Below are 19,401 nucleotides of genomic sequence, written 5' to 3' on the forward strand. Positions count from 1 at the left end.
CTGAGCCACCAGGGAAGCCCATAGATAGACTATATGAAAATAAAAGATGATTGTACACTTAGATCAGAATGTCAAATAAGCCTGATCCTGATTTAAGAGAATGGAATAGGACAGGGCATTCAGGAAGGAGGGGCGGTGATTGTTCACTGAAGTGCCCTCTTTATATTTAACCTTTAAATACGATGGAATTTCTTGTCGCTTCCAGTAACTACACTATCTTTGTGTGAGTTAAGACATCCTACCTTCAGTTTACTTCTCCACTTTTATTTTTTCTCCCTGTGTCCACTTACTTAATATTTAAAATCATATTATATTAAAAATCTCCCTAAGACATTTCAAATACTTTAGGGGGAGGGAGAATGAGATGGAATATAAACAAATAATAAATGCTTTTCCAAACAGAAGACACTACCATTTTAATTACCGTGTTTGAAATTGAAATTGTCAGGAATACCCAAATTGGGCACAATGTATTATGACATAAAACTCCCCTGTTTTTTAAAGATTTTTATGTAATCACTTTGATTTTAATACAATTAAACATACTTAAGAAAAGCCATCCTTAATTACGTCTTTTGCTAAATCTATGACATCAAATTTAAAATTAATCACTATTATCTAAAATGCAATAGGGAAAGGTGTGATATTTCTGGCCACGAATTAAAATACTTGTTGGATGCAAATTGGACATGTTGGATGGAAAATTCCGCTTCTGAAATCTTCTGGGAGCTTAAGGAGAAACCTTTATATTGATGCCCATTAAAAATATACATATTTGGAGAATATAAACATTAACCAAGTCATATTAATCATTGTCATTTGTAAAGTGAATTCTGCCTCTTGCCAACTTCCCATGTATGTTCTAAGGACATATGGAAAAATTAAAGCAAGCTCTTTAGAGTAAGTGCTTTGTAAATACTAGGTATTTTTGAAGTAGTCTTCTGCAAAACGCTACAAATATTGTTTAAACAAGGAGCTCTCAGGTGGGACATTTCTTTAGCTCTGCTGCTGCTGCTGCTAATTCGCTTCAGTCGTGTCCGACTCTGTGCGACCCCATAGACGACAGCCCATCAGGCTGCCCCATCCCTGGGATTCTCCAGACAAGAACACTGGAGTGGGTTGCCATTTCCTTCTCCATTCTTTAGCTCTAAAGGTGCAGAAACACCCAGATCTTCCAAAGTTCTGACAGGCAGCTGGGGAACATTGTTGCTGTAGGAAGCTGAGCTCCCCGCTTTTCTTCAAGAGGACCAGGGACTGACTTCCCTGCGGTCCAGTGGTTGAGAATCCACCTTCCAGCGCAGGGTATACAGGCTCAATGTGGGGTCAGGGAACTGAGATCCCACTTGCCACGGGGCAGCTAAGTCCTGGTGCTACAACTGGAGAGAGAAGCCCACACCAGAGCCAAGACCCGACACAACCAAACTGAAAGAAGAACCAGCTATACCCCTTCTCACAAGGCTCGAAATGGGAACTAGACTAGTCCAGATTGGCATGGTCCCTTGAGTAAACAAGGCAAATCTTCGGGCTCAAGATCTCAATGCGGAATAAAATCCATACGTAATGATATTAGTATGTTATGCAGATTGATTTTCAGGTTAATACATGAGAGAAAAAATGTCTTTCAAGCATGTCTATTGTCCCTCTACATAAGGGCTTCAAACACAACATGTCCAAAAGGGACCTCGTCAATGCCTCTCTCCCAAACTTGCTCCTCCTCATCACTGCCATCTCAGCAAAGGATGCCTCTCTCTTCCCCCAGAAACCTGGGGACCACCCTTGACTCCTGCATTCCTGCTCAGCTGCCGCATCCAGTAATAACCAAGGTCTGCTAGTTGGGTCTCCAAAGTACCTCTCAGGACTGGTCACCACTCTGCCTCTCTGCTGTCATCATGAGCTCCCAGTGGTCACCTTCTCAGGCCTGGGCCCCAGGAACAGCCCTTATTTGGGTCTCCATGCATCCCTTTCGGCCTTCCACAAAGCCAACTTTTACCACGTCACTTTCTAGATTAAAAACCTTCCTTGGTTCCTTGTTGATTGCCTTGTGAATAGCCTGCAAATCTCTTAACCCGATAAGGTAATCGTGTATCTCACAGGAGAACTGCAGCTTCTGCCTGCTATTCCAGTGTCTTTATTAATAGAGTCTCTTTCCCTGGTCCACACACTCCAGTTTGGAAGATAAATTGTAGGGTCACCCTCCCTACAAAGCCCTCCTGATTTGTCTGAGTCTTTAGGCTCAGTTCTGGCTTCTCCTTACCATGGACACTACCTTCCAGGAAGAGTGACTTTCTTTCGCTTCCTTTCTCTCCCAATTGCCTGTAGCATGGAGAAGGCAATGGCACCCTACTGCAGTACTCTTGCCTGGAAAATCCCATGGACGGAGGAGCCTGGTAGGCTGCAGTCCATGAGGTCGCTAAGAGTCGGACACGACTGAGTGACTTCATTTTCACTTTTCACTTTCATGCATTGGAGAAGGAAATGGCAACCCACTCCAGTGTTCTTGCCTGGAGAATCCCAGGGATGGGGGAGCCTGGTGGGCTGCCGTCTATGGGGTCGCACACAGTCGGACACGACTGAAGCGACTTAGGAGCAGCAGCAGCAGCCTGTAGCATCTACAAGAAGAGGAGCCGAGTTTTTTCCATCCTTAGACTCCTGGGACCTAAAATATTGCTTGTATATAGATGCTAGAGATCACTGAATAAACCAAGAGAAGAGTACCACGAATAGGTCACTCTATACGGAATACATTGTAGTAGATGATAAATGAAGATCTTTTAGGAAATTACAATGAAAAGTTACTCAGCAAGCCAGGGTTTAGGTTTAATACAGTCATTTCAACAACAAACTAACAAACTCTAGTTTCAAGATTAAATATTTTAAAGGCCATTTTGATCCTAAAAGACACTTTCATTATCTCCCAGTAGAAATTTCTATTATGGCTCATGCTCCGTCTCTCTGATACAAGGACATCTACAGAAGTCATCTGTTTCTTGGATCATCACTCGAGAAAGAAAGAAAACATTGTAGTTTTGTATCAGTATTCAGACCAAGTTTTCAGAAATACTGATGGATGCCATTAAAAAATAGCTTCTTCCTCCCACAAGAAAAAGGAAAGAAATATACCTTCTATTATTCTATTAAGCTTTAAAAATGAATACTGAAAACCAATTCCCTTCTTATGTTATGTAGCTAGGATAATTAGTTGTACCAGATGCACAAAAATAATCGGTGACCATAATGTGAACAAGACAGCTTCAGGACCTCAGAAACACATTTCACTACAAGCTCGTCAATGCCTTGGCCCTCCACCATCCAGTGCTGCTAAATGGTCTTTTTTGGGGGTATGTGTGGGGATGAAATGAGATGTATCAATCCTTAGCAAAACAGTCTCTTTGTTCATTTGGTTTTAATGCTTCCAAAAGGCTCAGAAGAACCAGATGTGACTATGTCCAGAGACTCTATCACTTTCTCAGTCTCACTTAGTATACTCGAAATATACATAACCCAGTCAACCAGTTATTGATAGAAATTCTATCTCAAAGACACACTCAGATAGAGAATGACCCAACATGCTGCTGCTGCTAAGTCGCTTCAGTCGTGTCCGACTCTGTGAGACCCCACAGACGGCAGCCCACCAGGCTCCCCCATCCCTGGGATTCTCCAGGCAAGAATATGGGAGTGGGTTGCCATTTCCTTCTCCAATGCATGAAAGTGAAAAGTGAAAGTGAAGTCGTTCAGTCGTGTCCGACTCCCAGCGACCCCATGGACTGCAGCCTACCAGGCTCCTCCATCCATGGGATTTTCTAGACAAGAGTACTGGAGTGGGGTGCCATTGCCTTCTCCGTGACCCAACATATCTGCACGTAATTAGTACAAAGAGAGGGAACATACTTCTAAACCCACCAGACCAAGGGCCATTCTTTTCCCTGAATTCCTAAAACACTTGTATCTAAATATGTACTGGGTTTTTTGAAGGAAGGCAAATGTCACCAAAGAATCAAAAAATAGCACAAAGCATTGAATTTAATTATAGCCAGTTACTTGATATACAGGGTACAGGTTTATAGTCTTTTGGTCTCACCCTATACGCTGCACAAAAAAGACTATAATCTTAGTGACGGCTGAGAGGCCAGACTGCAAAGCTGGCGACATGCAGAGCCTGTATCCAAGCTCAGGCACTCTTCTCCAAACCGGGCCCAAAGTCACTACTTGATGTTGACTCTACATTCAGAAAAACAACAAGGAAGTCCGTGTGTGCAAAGAATTGATAACTGGCTAGAAAAAAAGATTAAGGTCAGTGATTAATACTCCTTATCATGTCCTGTTCTGATCCTCACACCACGATGCCATTGTTGCACTAAACACAACTCTTCCCCTTTCTGTTCCTAGGATATTCTGTTCCTGATATTTTACTCACTGCCCAGTTTCCATCTCCTAATTCTTTTACAGATCTGGTGAAAAACATCATTTGCTTTACTCTAACTGTAAGCTGGAAGATAACACATTAAAGGTTTTTACTAAGAAAACTTACATCTGGATTTGAATCCTAGCTTGGCCGCTTATCAGATGTGCAATGTCCAACCCCAGATTCCTCAACAGCATACTGATATAATAATAGTACCGACTTCACCGGATGGGTTGTTGTACTAAATGGAAGAATGTAATTGGTATCTAGGAGGCTCCCAAATAAATGAAGGACATTATCATCACCAATTCTGAAATAGTCTTTGAGGAAAACAATGTGTTTATTATTTATTTATTCTGGGATACAGTAAATACTACCATTTTGAATATTTTACTTATTTTTGACTTTTATTATTTATTTTTGTCTTAGATTTCATTGTTTTAATTTTACTTTTTAAATTTATCTTGAGCAATTCATTATTCTTAAATATGTCATGTGCATATATTATGCATTTTAAGGTATTATTTATGAATTTTAAAAACACCTGTTCCCATATAGATGGTAGAAAAAGGTATTTCTTTTTAAATATAAAGCAAAAGGCCCAAGATGTCTTTGCTGTTCAGTTGCTCAGTCGTGTCTGACTCTTTGCGACCCCACGGACTGCAGCATGCCAGGCTTCCCTGTCCTTCATTATCTCCCAAAGTTTGTTCAAACTCATGTACATCTCATCCTCTGTTGCCCCCTTCTCCTCCTGCCCTCAATCTTTCCCAGCATCAGGGGCTTTTCCAATGAGTCAGCTCTTCTCATTAGGTGGCTGAAGTATTGGAGCTTCAGCATCAGTCCTTCCAATGAATATTCAGAGTTGATTTCCTTTAGGATTGACTGGTTTGATCTCCTTGCAGTCTTTAAGGATTCAGAATTACCTCATTCTCCCATAAAACAGAATTTTACTTTAATTTGAAATCTACCAATTTGGAATTTGGGGATTACAGAATAGGGTTGGGCTAAAGGTCATCTTTAGCTAGTATAAATAAGTAGCATTAATGAGGTTTCAAGGGACCATATCAATTTCTGAAGAAGGGAAAAATAACTTGCTTTCAAATAATAAAGGAGCAATGTCTTATGTGGCAACAATTGATATGCTAATTATAAATAATTTATCCATTCGTTAGATAGCCTAAGGACATGAAAGTAATGACTCCATTTCATTAAACATTCTATAAAATTTAAGTCTTTCACTTATTTAGACAAGTTTTCCTCCTAATTATCCCAAATTAGTGCAGTTCTAGTTCCAGTTATATTTATTACATTGTCTAGTGTGGGACATTATATACATGGCAAGTTCCTTCTGACAAAGACCTAATTAGACGATCAGTTTTTCTTGAGAATAACACCGATGGTTCTTAGGAAAAAATTCTTAGTGGCACCATATTCAGATTTCAGTTATTCTTAAAACAACTTGAAAAGTGAGTTTTGAACAACTTAGCTTGAGAATAAGAGTCAATTTTTTTGCCTGTTGTATTTCTGCCAATCCAAATTTAATTTGGATTCACCTTTGGAGTATTTAGAACACTATCATCAGACTATCAATGCTATCCAGAGGATTAAGCTGAATCCACAGATCACTTTCCCATCCACCCTCAAGGCCCCACCTCCAAATCAGCCTCACTCACAGGTCACGATACAGGGAGAGAAAAGATCAGCCTCCTGATCACTCCTGATCCTTCTGCATGGCCAAGTGCCAATCTCAGAAAAGTCCACATGTCTGGTTTTCCCACTTCTGCACTCAGATTAAAGACTACCAGTCATGAAAATACACCCAATCAAATTAAGTTAGCTTTAAAACTGTATTCAATCACTCAGTTGTGTCAGAATCTTTGCGACCCCATGGAAGGCAGCCTGCTAGGCTCCTCTGTCCATGGAACTTTTCAGGCAAGACTACTGGAACGTGTTACCACTTACTCCTCCAGGAGATCTTCCCAACTCACGGATCGAACTTGTGTCTCTTGCGTCTCCTATATTGGCAGAAGATTTTTTACCACTGTGCCACTTGGGAAGCTCCCATACTAGATCTTAGCCAAAAGGCCGAGAAGCCAGAACTTTAAAAACTAAATGCCATCTAAAAGTCAACAGCCTATATTCAACAGAAAACAAAACAAAACAAAAATCATGAACGATCACTGCGCCAGCTACGTAGAATTCTTAACACTTGCCGCTGGCTGTCAGCATCATGGAAACCCAGTTTCTCACTCCTCTTTGCCCACGATGAGGAAAGAGCTGCCTGCACAGTCCTGGCTTCCTAGCCTCTCCATGGGAATCAGTAACATGCTTGTGGGATAGGGTTTGCACAGGTAAAAAAGTTATCAGCTGAACGTCTGTTTCAGCCAAATAAAGAAGTTGCTTATATCCTGTGGCTAAGACTCCATGCTCCCAATGCCAGGGGCCTGGAGTTCGATCCCTGGTCGAAGAACTAGATCCCATGTGCCGCAACTAACAGTCTGCATGCCACGACAAAGATCCCGAGTGCCAGGACTAAAACCCAGAACAGCCAAATAAATAAACATAAATTTTAAAAAAGAAGTTTATCATCGATAACGACAACAGAAACTAAATGCCATCACAAAGTCGGGGTCTTCAGCCCCAGCTGGGCTCTTTACGTGGCTCCCCAATCCATACAGCACATCCTTCTTCTGGTACCAACACGGCGATCAGTATTAGAACTCTTCACCATCTCGCCTAGCACCTCTTCCACCTCTCATAGCCAATGGCCGACTTCCTGCTTCCAGGAAGAGCAAGACACCATCATCTCGAGGTTCCTCAATATTCTGACCCCATTACCCCTACGAGCACATCTGTATCCACTGTCCACCTACCAGCTTCTTCCTTTGGGTCCCTCGGCCCATCCTCCATCCTGAGCTGGGATGATCCCTCTCAACTGCAAATCCCAGCATCCCAGAAAAAGTTCTGTGACTTATTACCTTCAGGATGAAAGTGCAGATCCTCCACTTGAAATTTAAGACCGTTGCAGGTTGTGGTCTCTGCTCCCTTTGGTCGTCATCTCCCACCATCCCCAATTAGCCTCCAAAAGGAGAGGTCTGCCCGGGGGTCCCTCCCTTTTCCAGCCTCTCTCCTCCCCACAGCCTTCACCACGTGGCTGACTCCCATCAGACCTTTGAGGGCCAACTCGGGGCTCCCTGTGCCTCTTCTGAGGTCCTTTCCTGGCTCCGAGGTTTCCATTAGGCCCTCCTGCTTTGCTCTGGGACTCCTTACTCAGCTCCTCCACCTTGTGTTACAGCGTTCTGCAGCCGCCTCCACGAGTCTCCAGGGGATTGTGGGCTTCTCCAAGGCAAGAACTGATGGTCATTCTCTAAAGCCAAGTCCATGTACTCAAACCTTCACACGAGCTCTGGGTACCAGTTTGTTAAATGTGAGAGGAAGTGACTGAATAAATGAATGAATCAGCGGAGAGGCTCATAGTCCTGAGAGAGGAATGCAAAATTAGTGGCCCCCAAACCAACTGTCCATCAGAATTGCCCAGGGAGTTTCTAAAAACACAGAACCCTGGCCCTCATCCCAAAACTACAAATCTAAATATTGGAGGAATGAAGCCAAGATGCGTATCTGCTTAACAAGCTCCCTGGATGATTCTGCAGAGGGAACCAGCTCGATGCTGGTGCACAGACGGTGTCCCGGAGCCTCAGTCGGCACAGAATGTTCCTGCCTGGGCTGTGCTCAGGTGAGGATATCCAGAATGCAAGGCCAGTAACAACTCAGGGCCAGTAGCCACAAGCACACCACAACCCAGTGCTACCCACGCACCAGCTCATGGTGGGAACTTGGGCCTTTTCACAAGTCCCGCATTTTGCTCTCTGCAGCTCACCTCCAAGGAGATGCTGGGCTCTCAACCGGGTTTTAAGCAACCCAAGGGGAAGAAGGGCTCCTATCTTTATACCCCACAGCACCGCCTCCTGTCACAGGCCATGAACAGGAATAGCATTTGAATTATCAGAAGTTGACATTACCCATCATGAAGTATGTCTCTCATCTGGGGGAAAAAATAAGAATACAGTATTCAAAGAAAAGCACAAGAAACAGGAACCCTTTTGTTTTATTTTGTGTGTGTGTTTGTGTGTGTGTTTAGTCACTCAGTTGTGTCCAACTCCTTGTGACCTTCATGAAATGTAAACTATCAGGATCCTCTGTCCACGGGATTCTCCAGGCAACAGTACTGGAGTGGGTTGCCATTTCCTCCTCCAGGGAATCTTCCCAATCCAGGGATCAAACCCACATCTTCTGTGTCTCCTGCACCGCAGGCAGATTCTTTACCATCTGAGCCACCAGAGAAGACCCAAGAATGAGCCTTACAGAGTCAAATATGCTTGTAGCTGAAGCAGCATCTTCCTGATCTGAGCCGCAGGGCACAGTGAATCTGTGAAAGTTCTAGCTCAGATAAATGTAATTTCTGGATGTTTAACTTACTGCAGAGTGTTAAAACCCTTTTCTTTAAGGAAGTGGGTTTACCAGTCAAATCTCTCCCAGACTGCCTTCTTGGCAACAAGAAATTAAAACCATAGACATGCAAATATTAAGAAATTCATCTTAGGAAACGGAATACAAGGAAACGATCTTTTTCATCCTATGAGTTTATCTATCTCGGTGCCTTGATCCTAATGTTAAAAATACAGAAAAACTATAAATTATATTTTTTAATTTAAGAGCTGACAACTTTGTGCTATACATATTTGCTATTTTAAAGTCTAGTACATAGAGAATTAAGCGTTCACTAGTTAATCAGCCATAAAACATGGTGGGGGGGGGTGTTGGTTAAAAAGACATATAATTTTAAAGTACTCCATAGTGTGTAAAACCAATTTTTGCTTTTTAAAAAAATAACTGTATATCATAAAACTTTGAGGCTGTTCTTTAAATGTTCTAAAGGACAGGAGTTTGCTCCTGTATTTGTATTGCTTTAAATATTACATAATCCAAGGATTATGCAGGTGCTAGATTTTGCAAGTCCTCCTACCAGCAGAGGTACTAAATGGAGATTATCCATTCGTAGCGTTCACATTCCTTCCGTTGCCATGGGTGACTGAACTCCTCCTCCTTGACCACTGAAAAACTAGGAGAAACTGTACAGGATTTTCTCAGTGACTCCTATGGGGAAATCACAAGGACAGTTTTTTTCCCCCAAAAAAAACATATCTGATGTGTTCTAAATTGGTTAACTGACTTCTTGCTGTGCTTAGTCGCTCAGTCGTGTCTAACTCTTTTCGACCCCGTGGACTATAGTCCACCAGGCTTCTCTGCCCATGGAGAATCTCAAGGCAAGCATATTGGAGTGGGTTGCCATGCCCTCCTCATCATTAAAGATATGGTTCATTTACTCAATTTTAACCATCCATGCTTTTTAAAAAAAATTTTTTTTGATGCAGACCATTTTTAAAGTCTTTAATTTGTTACAATATAATTCCCATTTTTTACGTTTTTTGGGCCACGAAGTATGTGGGATCTTAGTTCCCTGACCAGGGATTGAACTGGCACCTACTGCATTGGAAGGCAAAGTCTTAACCAATGGACTGCCAGGGAAGGCCCCTAAATATCAATACTTTGTAAAAATCATATTCACCAAAAATCCTAGTTTATTAATGTCTTGATTACCTTGGACTTCATGCTATCTTATATCATTCAGACCCATGGAACCCCCCCTTTTTTGACCCCTGATAGCGTAATTTTAAATTACTGGGTGGGGTACTGTCAAATTATTCCATGATTTGTATCCTGGCCTTACTGGGATGCTCAGAATAACTGCTCAGCATAAACTCTTACAACAACAGATGGCAAAAGTTAGACTGCATGAAACCTCATCCTTCTCCAGTTCTTCCTAACAGAAAAAGTAAAGGAGTTCAGAGAAAATGAGTCAGCAGAAGAGAATGGTTTACAAATGAATGAAATTATGTCTCCGTGGGGGAACTTCTTTCCATCTCAAGTTTCAAACGTGGTTGTCAGGTACCTTTCGTACCAAGTAAGACCCAAGAGCTGTGCAATCCCAAGGATTTCATCTCCTCCAAAAAAAATCAGGGGTGTTCACCATACTGACGGACAGCTTCTGATAACACTGGGCCAATCAGGACAGCGAGGAGCTCACAGCAGAAGGATGAGAAACCCCCTCTACAGTGATAAGAGGAGGAAGCCTAAGAAACAGCAGCGCAGGAATATTCCAGCAATAGCCACCCATGCACCCCCGGACACCCTGCCAGGTTTTAGGAGACTCTTCCTATTCTTTGGTCAAAGCGTGGTAACTCTCAGAATATCAGCTGGCAGAGCTGGGATTCTTTTTTCCAATGACATACACAAATACTTGAGGTTAGACTTGTTAGAGTAAGCAGGAAACTCTAAATTCTCTCCTCTCAGTACAAGCCAGGCCTCTCCAACGGGCTCCTTACAGCAAGTACAAGATGAACCACTGGAGTGGTGAAAGCAAATACTTCACATTTACTTAAAAATAAGAAGTTAATTTTACCAACAGGTAGCATGTACACTGGGTTTCCCAGATGGCACAGTGGTGGAAAATCCTGCCAAAGCAGGAGACATGGGTTCAATCCCTGGGTCAGGAAGACCCACTGGAGGAGGAAATGGCAACCCACTCCAGTATTCTTGCCTGGAGAATCCCATGGACGGAGGAGGCTGGTGGGCTGCAGTCCATGGGGTCGCCAAGAGTTGGACACAACTGAGCAACAGAACAACAACAGCAAGCATGTAGACTAACAGTCAAGCACATACAAGATTTTAAGTGTGTGTGTGTATGTGTGTGTATGTATAAAATCTCAGGGGTATGGCCTGTGATGCTTCAAATATTCACCGGTGACTGCCTCCCAGGGCTATTCTGAGATGAAATGAGGTCATTCTTAATTAAGCATTGGCTGGTACCAAGTACATACTCAATAAACAATGGTTCCCTTTCTTGGGCGGAGGGAGGAATTGAGGGTTAAAAGGCCGCCTCTTCATGTCTACATTTTAGGAGGCCCTGGGAACTCTTATCTTGATAGGAAGCCTGTTTTCAGACCAACAGAGGAAACCCTGGGCTCATGGCCTGGGACCTTTGACCTCCGGCTTCCTACTGCCAGGCTGAACAGAAACCTTCTGGGACCTGTCTACACAACACGGCAGGAGGCCCTGAGCATCAAGCCTAGCCCAGCGATGCTCTGCCTGGCTCCACTGGGAGAACGCACTTTCCCACCTCCGGCTGCACTTGACAATGGAAACCATCCTTTCTGGCCCTTCGGCTCAGGATGGTACACCATCATTATGCCTTTGGCATCCCGAACAAATGTTCTTTGAAATTCTCCACATGTTGAAACCACCCACAACCAAGCAGTGTACAGCATATGGGAAAACAAGATCTGCCGTCTCCAAAAACCATGCTTTCGCCCACAAAAGCCAAGGCTTTTGTCTTACTGTGGAGCTATAATTAGAGGAGGCTTTTGAAGTTCAATGACTTGGCCGCAGCCATATAAGGCAAGCTACTTCATATATACTTCAGGTTCTCCTGCAGCTATCTTCCCCTGGACTCTGAAGGAAGGGAGACCTGGGGAGGGGCGATGTGTTAAAAAAACGGGAAGCTCTGAGTTCCCAAATCCTGGCCGGCCATGCTCCGCGTGTCTGCCTCGACAGTGAGGTGAGGCGGAGGTGGCCGCAGCTTCGAAAGCTGCGGAGGAGGGAAAACCCTCATCTCCTTCCCCGGCTCAGTCTGTCATCCCAGAGCCCCGAGTCCTGCTGCCAAGCCATCTGCTCGAAGGAAAGCTGCTGAAATATTAACACAAGCGAAAAGCGGATCCCAAAGGGTAGCACCCCCTTTCCGCAACCCAAGGGGACATGCTGACCTGAGATTCCAGGGCACCGGCCTGACTATTTAAAAGTCACCAAGGGAGGAACATGGGCTTCCCAGATGGCGCAGTGGTAAGGAATCCGCCTGCCAAGGCAGGAGACATAAGAGATACAGGTTCGATCCCTGGGTGGGAAAGAGCCCCTGGAGGCAAGCACGGCAACCCACTCCATTATGCCTACCTGGAGAACCTCATGGACAGAGGAGCCTGGTGGGCAACTCCATAGGGTCACAAAGAGTCGGACACGACTGAAGCAACTTAGCACACACACACGCTAGACAGGGCAGCATTTCCCCGATTTCAGGTGGAGCCAAGTTCTCTTAGATTTCTATCTCATGGGAATGTTGAAAACAACGATTCTCTACCCTGGTTCCTAAGATGGAAACTCAGGGACAAGTGAACCCACTTAGATGAATGAATAATTTTGTGAACCTTTTAGAAGATCACATACCCAAGTCAGGGGGTAACGGAATATTTGATTTGTGAGTAAGTGAGGACCAAAGTACAAGAATCAGATTGAAAGCTGTTTTTAACTCCAATCGACCCTGGACAAGTTATCTGTCATCTCCCTTCTTCTACATGGCTCAAGTATAAAATATTTAGGAACAAGTCACTCTTGTAGAGTTTTGTACCCAAAGAAATAATGCAGCAGCAAAAAATGTACTAAGTTCTTACTATGTGTCAGGCACGATGCTAATTATTAATATTTTGCATGCATTTGCTCATTTACTCCACATGGCAACTACACATTAGATACTACTTTATCCTCATTTTATAAATGAGAAGCAGAGGATACATTGCCAAGATTATACAGGTAGCAAGTGGGTACCAGGACACCAACATCCTGTCTCACTTTCGAGCCCTAAATCAAGGGACTTCCCTGGTGGGCCAGTGACTCAGACTCCTCACCTCCAATGCAATGGGGTGCAAATTCAACCCCTGGTTCAGAAACTAAGATACCACCTGCTGCGCAGCATGGCCGAAGAGTAAAATCAAAGCCCCAAGTCTAAAAGCCTGCCACTATATAAAGGAACTTTATGAACATAAGAAGCCACTATTTCAATTACGGAAAAATCCACCTGAGACTATGACCATCTTCACTGTTCAGCTCTTCTGGGCATGTCCAGATCCTTGGCTAAGAAGACTTTTTTAAAAACCTTTTTAAAAAAAAAAAAAAAAAAAACAGTTTACCAACAGTAGTCCGCTGTCTTCATTATAAATAACCAGTCAGCAAGTGTAGGAGGAAAAAAAAAGGTTCAAATACTCCCTTCAATTACTTTAAAACCAGTCAAAATGAAAATTCAAGTGAGTTCATTAGGTTCACAGGAAGCCCCATTATAAGCTCCAGCATCTAAAGGGATGTTTTATCCTAGAAATTTGGTGGATTCCAAAAAGCTATATTGTTTTATAATCTCATCAAAGATCCATGCTGGAATGCTTGAAATCCCAATATGGAAGCTTATACATGTACCAGACAGTGGTATCTAGAGTGCCCCAGTTTACTCCTTCGGCGCAGTGTGTGTGAATGGGTCAGGATTACTGATAGGGTACAAGGACCCTGGGGGCCTCTCATCATCAATCCCCAGGAGACTGACTATGACTGCTGTTACAGAAAGGAAATACAGAGTCAGAGATCTCACTGCAGCTATCAGGAATGCAGCAAGACAATGAGTCCCCGTAGATGCACCTTTCAGCTCCTACTGTAAGCCTACTACATACCCAGCAACTGCTGGAACAAAACCAAGTGAGGCTAGAACCAAGTTCACAAAGAGTGTACAGTCTAGAGGGAGGATGAGACAAGAAGATGACGACAGGTGTGTCCATGATATCAGAGGCACACAAGGATGCTACGGGAGCACGGAGAAGAAACGGCTTCATCAGGCCAAAGAGGAGAGCAGCTGAATGCGAGGCGGAGGGGACACTGGGTCTTACTGAAGAGGGGACAACAAGGGCCCTGAAGTCTTCACAAAAATGAAGACAACGTAGCTGCAGAGCAAAACTCAACTGTACTTTTTTAAATGTAGCTTATACGCAATTTACACTTGACAGCATACTTTGAAGTGACAATTGTGAGGCCTTGTTGAGATTCTATCTGCTTCCTTCGGGGTTCTTCCATTTCTATTCAACAGGAACCAAAGCAATACTTTACGCATATTAGTCACATAATTCACCCCAAACCGCATGGATACATACATGTCATTATTATTCCCATTTTACAGGTAAGGAAACTGAGGCCCTGCAAAAAGAGGTAACTTGTCCAAGTTTAGCCACTCAGTACTGGAAAAGCTGGATTATGAAGTGATCTGAGCTACATGTCTGCTCTAAATCATTCTGCTACATGGCCCCTCCGAAAAGGAATTTACTGAAAAGTACTGAGAAGCTCAAGATCACAGGAAGGCCTGGAGACCCAGGCTTGGAACTCAGAGCCACTTCAGTGAGGACACCATGGCAGCCACCCTGCGCACAAACCACTCTGCAGCGGGCACTGTCTACCCTGCCACACACAGGACACTGCCTGCAGAATGCCATCTTGCTGCCACACCACCACCACCCAGGGACCGTACCTCACTGCCCTACAAGCGCCCATGCAGAGTCTGGAAAGGAGTGAACACTTGGTGAAACCATGACCGCAAGGCAGGCGGGCCAGGACAGCGGGCCAGTCTCCACAGGGAAGCGAGGTTCATGGGGTCCATGGGGTCCCAGGGTCCATGGGGTCCCAGGGTCCATGGGGTGAGTGCACTGGTTTCCTAGGACTGCTGACAGAAAGTGCCACAAACTGGGTGGCTTAAAACAAAGAGAAATTTATTCTCTTGACAGCTCTGGAAGCCAAGAGCCAAAGGATTGTTTCCATCTGGCGATTCTGGGGGAGAAGCCCTTCTACGCCTTTCTCCTGGCTTCTGGAGGTTCCAAGCAATCCCCATACTGCCTTGGCTTGCAGACCCATCACTCCAATCTCTCCCCCACCTTCACATGGATGTCTCCTCTGCGTCTGTGTCTCTTTGTTCTTCTTATAAGGGCATCAGCCTTACTGGATGCAGGACCCATCTGACTCTAGTATGACCTCATCTTAACTTAATTCCATCTGCAAAGACCTTATTTCCAAATAGGGTCATATTTCAGGGTTACCAGGGGTTAGGACTTGGATGTTATCTTTTGGGGAGGACACATTCAACTCACAACAGTGGGGAGATACACAGACGGCAGGGAGGGAGTTCACCTGCTGGGCAGCCAAAAAAATGACAGTTATCCATGGTACCTCAATCATTATAGGGGCCTTCATTTTATCTAATAATGAAATAAATGATTTCAAAGCAAAAGTTGGATGTGCTGAAGGCAATAAATGGTCTATGAGCTCTCGGAGGGGAATCGGCTTAGACAGGAATCTGCAGTAGGGCTGAGGTGGGGGGTGTTAATTACAAAGTAGACAGTTCCTCTCTCTGAAACTACGGCCATCAGAAGGAGAGGGCTGGGCATAAGTCCTGCTACCTCTAATGCCCACAGGCACCTGCCAAATACTTCTCTTTTATCTTCAAAAAGAGAAAACTTGGCCTGGAGGGGCCATCATGGATTTACATAGGAAGATAAATGGAGATTTTTAACTGTGTATATGAGTTACCTAAGCCATAAATTTCCCACTGAATCGGTATATGACAGATGTTTGAAATATACATTATTTACATAGCTGGTCTAGTCTTTTGTGCTGCTGCCTGCAGAGCTCTAAACTCTTTTCAAACCTGAACTAGAGATACCAAAAGCATATCCCTTGTATCAACAACACAAGGGCTTCTGAGTAAGTGCAAACACTAATCAAACAAATGCAAGCATTAAAAAGCACTTTACTTTTAGGAAAAGAGAGCAGATGATTTCTAAATCCTAACCTTGAGTCTACAGGTTTTCAGAAACCCAAGTAGGATCCAACGTTAACGGAATCCAACTGACCTTCCATCTGCTGGAAATAAAAATAAGCAAGTCATCTGTTCCCCTTGAAGAAGCAGAATGGGAAATACAATGGCTAAGGTATTTCCATGTTCTCACTAACACTGCTAAGTGGGTGACCCCCAAACTACCCCATCATATGTATACCTACTTCTCTGCTTAGACAACCAACTCTTTAAGTCTAACATGGATCTCATCATCTGTTCCATTTCCCCCAGCCTCCTGGTCATGTGTTGCATTCTTCCAACAAAAATCTGATTCACCTTTGATTTCCTCTCCCCTCTTCAATCCAGTCACTTACAAAGGAACAGCCAGGTCCTTTCTTTTCACAGATGGTCCCTTTGCCCTTCACACTCATCCGTCCTTTTTTGGCTGATACAAGTTCTCACTATGAGGCATGAGTACCACTCAGGTACCTGAGTGGGGGTATCACCACATTTCAGGTGGTATCTGTCTGGATCATTTTTTTTACTGAGATAGTGATATAATAATAATTGTAAAGGGGGTCAGGAAAACAACTGTCAAATGAAACCCATTATTTCACATGAAGTTAAAAATGCTTCTTTTTTCATCCATTTAAATATAAAAGTGGGTAGAGTTCAACAGAACTATTACATAAATAAAGGCACAGATGGTATGTGGACACGGTTTGCAAGTTCTCAAGCGTGGTGTGCTAATGCCTAGGAGCGTTGGGAAACACTGCTCTGGGTGGTCCCTCAACACACTACTGCCTGATCAGTCTGTCCCGGCCACCACCTTCCAGCTGGTCTCCTAGCCTCCCAACTCTCATCTCTTCCATCTACCCTGCCAGCCACGCCCAGACCCCTCTTCCTAAGACGCTCCTTTCACTGTTTCTCTCTCAAACTCACAAATCTAATTTCTGCCCCATAAATTCTAAATCCCACCTACATTTCAAGATCCTGCCTGACCGAGCTACACATTATTTCTAGTTACATCCCACAGCTACAGAATGGCAAATTTCACGCTGATATGTTCCTTGCCGGCTGCATGCCTTGGTTCATACTCACTCCCCCAGTCCTGCTCCTCCTCTGTCTCCTCAACTCTTACCCAGTCCTTCAATAAGCAAGGAAATCCCCCCTCCAGGCAGTGTTCTGTACTGGCATCTCTTCTCTAAACTCCTGTTCCATCTACACCAGCCATATCAACCACCCCGCTTAACTCGTGATTATGTTCCAGTATTTACTGCTTTCAAATGATTGAGTCACGGAGAGCTGGTCCTACCAACCATAACAGGAAGTCCTTGAAGAGTAGAATCTTCGTGAGTACAAAAGGATGACTCACATTAGGAATTCAAGATATCTCTTCAACGAACAAACTTTTTAAAGAGAAGCCGTGTTTTATTCATTTGTCCAATACACAATTCCAGAGTCCCTGATATATGCCAAGCTCTATGGCTGGTACAAACACGTAATACCAAGACTGAGGGATTCACTGGCTAGCAAACCCGAGGTGCAATACAATGGAACTGTGTTGCTGCAACACACGCAGAAAACAAATGTCATGTGAGTGACATACTGTAGAAAGAGAGGGGCTACCTGAGCTTGTTCTGGAAGGCTCAACAGCATCAGCTTTATACATTAGCTAAATCTCAGACCTTTAAAGACAGAGAGCACATTCTCAGTGGAATGACATAAATCGCAAGAGGCACACAAACAGCAACAAGATGTTCCCAAAGGTAGAGAGACTCCAGAGCCTGAAACACAGGGTGGGTGGGGGAAGGAAAGGAAGGGAAAGTAGGGCAGGTCATGCCATGATGAGCCTTGGTCTCAGACTTCATTCATAGGCACAAGAAACATCAAAAAGAGTTGGAAAGGAATAGGATCAGTTTTGCTTTGAGAGGGATTAAAAAAATAAAGTCCCTCTGGGGACACATGGAGCATGAATTGGACATGGTCGGTTTAGAAGACATCCTGATGGAACAGAAGATTCAAACAACTGCGGTGAGGGGGGAGGGGCAGATTTTAGAACTATTTAGGTGGTAGAAATCAATGGGATGTTCTGGCCAACTGGTTGTGCATTCCGACGTCAAATAAAAATAGTCTGGAGCTTAACTACTTAAGGAAAAGTTTACTATCTACTTTAAAAATAATTACCCACGTCATTTCTCATGTAACTGGTGAGGGCTACATTATAGAGTCTATAGTCTAAATTCTTACGAACTACAAGAAGCTCTACTCGAAACGTGACAGATCAGGCCTCATGCAGTTTTTATGGCTGATCCACAAAACCTGTCCTAGTTGCGAAAGTCGGCCTGCGTTCCCACCAGCAAGGGTCCAATCATACTTCGCTCCTTGGTTCTGTCTGCACTCAGCATAAGCAATCTTGTACCAAAGAACAAACCAGTGTCTGAACTGCCCTAACTCTCTGGGGTAGAGAGAATTTAAGCCATAATTGCTCTGGAGGTATAAAAATGCTAAGGTTTTTATACAATATACTCATATTCCTTTTTTCAAATAAAAACGTTCTCAAGAGTATAAAAGATATTGAAATACCAAGAGAGGTGACCTTTTGCAACCACATTCACGTTCTCCTGGGAAATAAAGAATAAAGTCATTCACCACCAAGTGTAATATTCCTCACTTCCACGGGCCTGATGCAAGGAGTCAACACAGGTAGTTTCAAATTAAAACACAGTTGGAGCAGCGAGGCTGGAAATGGATCTCTGCAAAGACTGAATAGGAGGCAACAGGATGCTGTTTATGAAAACTCCAAATGATCAGAACCTGCCAGGGCTTCGTCCCTCATCCCCCCTACTCCCATCAGTCTGGTCACCAGGACAAGCCCTAATGCAGTCACTTAATGGAACATCTGGGGATGACAGGAAATAAGACTCCGTTGTCAAAAGAGCACTCTTCCCACACACCCCAGGTACGGAAGCACATGACTCCAATAAGAAAGGGCAAAGGTTATTTCTAACAATTTCTGTGTAAGTGCTCAGAAATCCCGCCTTGCTCAATACAGAGCCTCCACGGAGCCCAATCCTGTGATGGAAACGTGGGCCAGGAGGGCCCATTACAGACGGGAGAGGTCATGTTACCCACCAGGGACACAGCTGGTTTGGGACAGGCCCAGATTAGAACCTTGGGTGCCCATCCTCCACTCCCAGAAAACTCTCATGTCTCTCAAAATAACAGAACATAAGGAACTGGGACACAC

General features: G+C 43.9%; 1 protein-coding gene across 6 annotated transcripts in view; it reads right to left on the reverse strand.

The window, feature by feature from the left end:
- The window catches only part of STOX2 (storkhead box 2), a 197,572-nt gene that overhangs the window by 83,945 nt on the left and 94,226 nt on the right, over positions 1–19,401 (reverse strand). Inside the window, exon 1 of one of the 6 annotated variants that reach the window (XM_070364378.1) lies at positions 13,368–13,416. The exons of the other annotated variants lie outside the window; for them this stretch is intronic. Within the exon in view, the coding sequence (XP_070220479.1) occupies positions 13,368–13,383 (16 nt within the window). The 5' untranslated portion in view covers positions 13,384–13,416. Of the gene's footprint in view, positions 1–13,367; positions 13,417–19,401 lie in introns of those variants that run through there. 6 annotated transcript variants of the gene reach the window in all.

The sequence above is a fragment of the Bos mutus genome, chromosome 27 (assembly GCF_027580195.1).
Source record: "Bos mutus isolate GX-2022 chromosome 27, NWIPB_WYAK_1.1, whole genome shotgun sequence".
Taxonomy (NCBI): Eukaryota; Metazoa; Chordata; class Mammalia; order Artiodactyla; family Bovidae; genus Bos; species Bos mutus.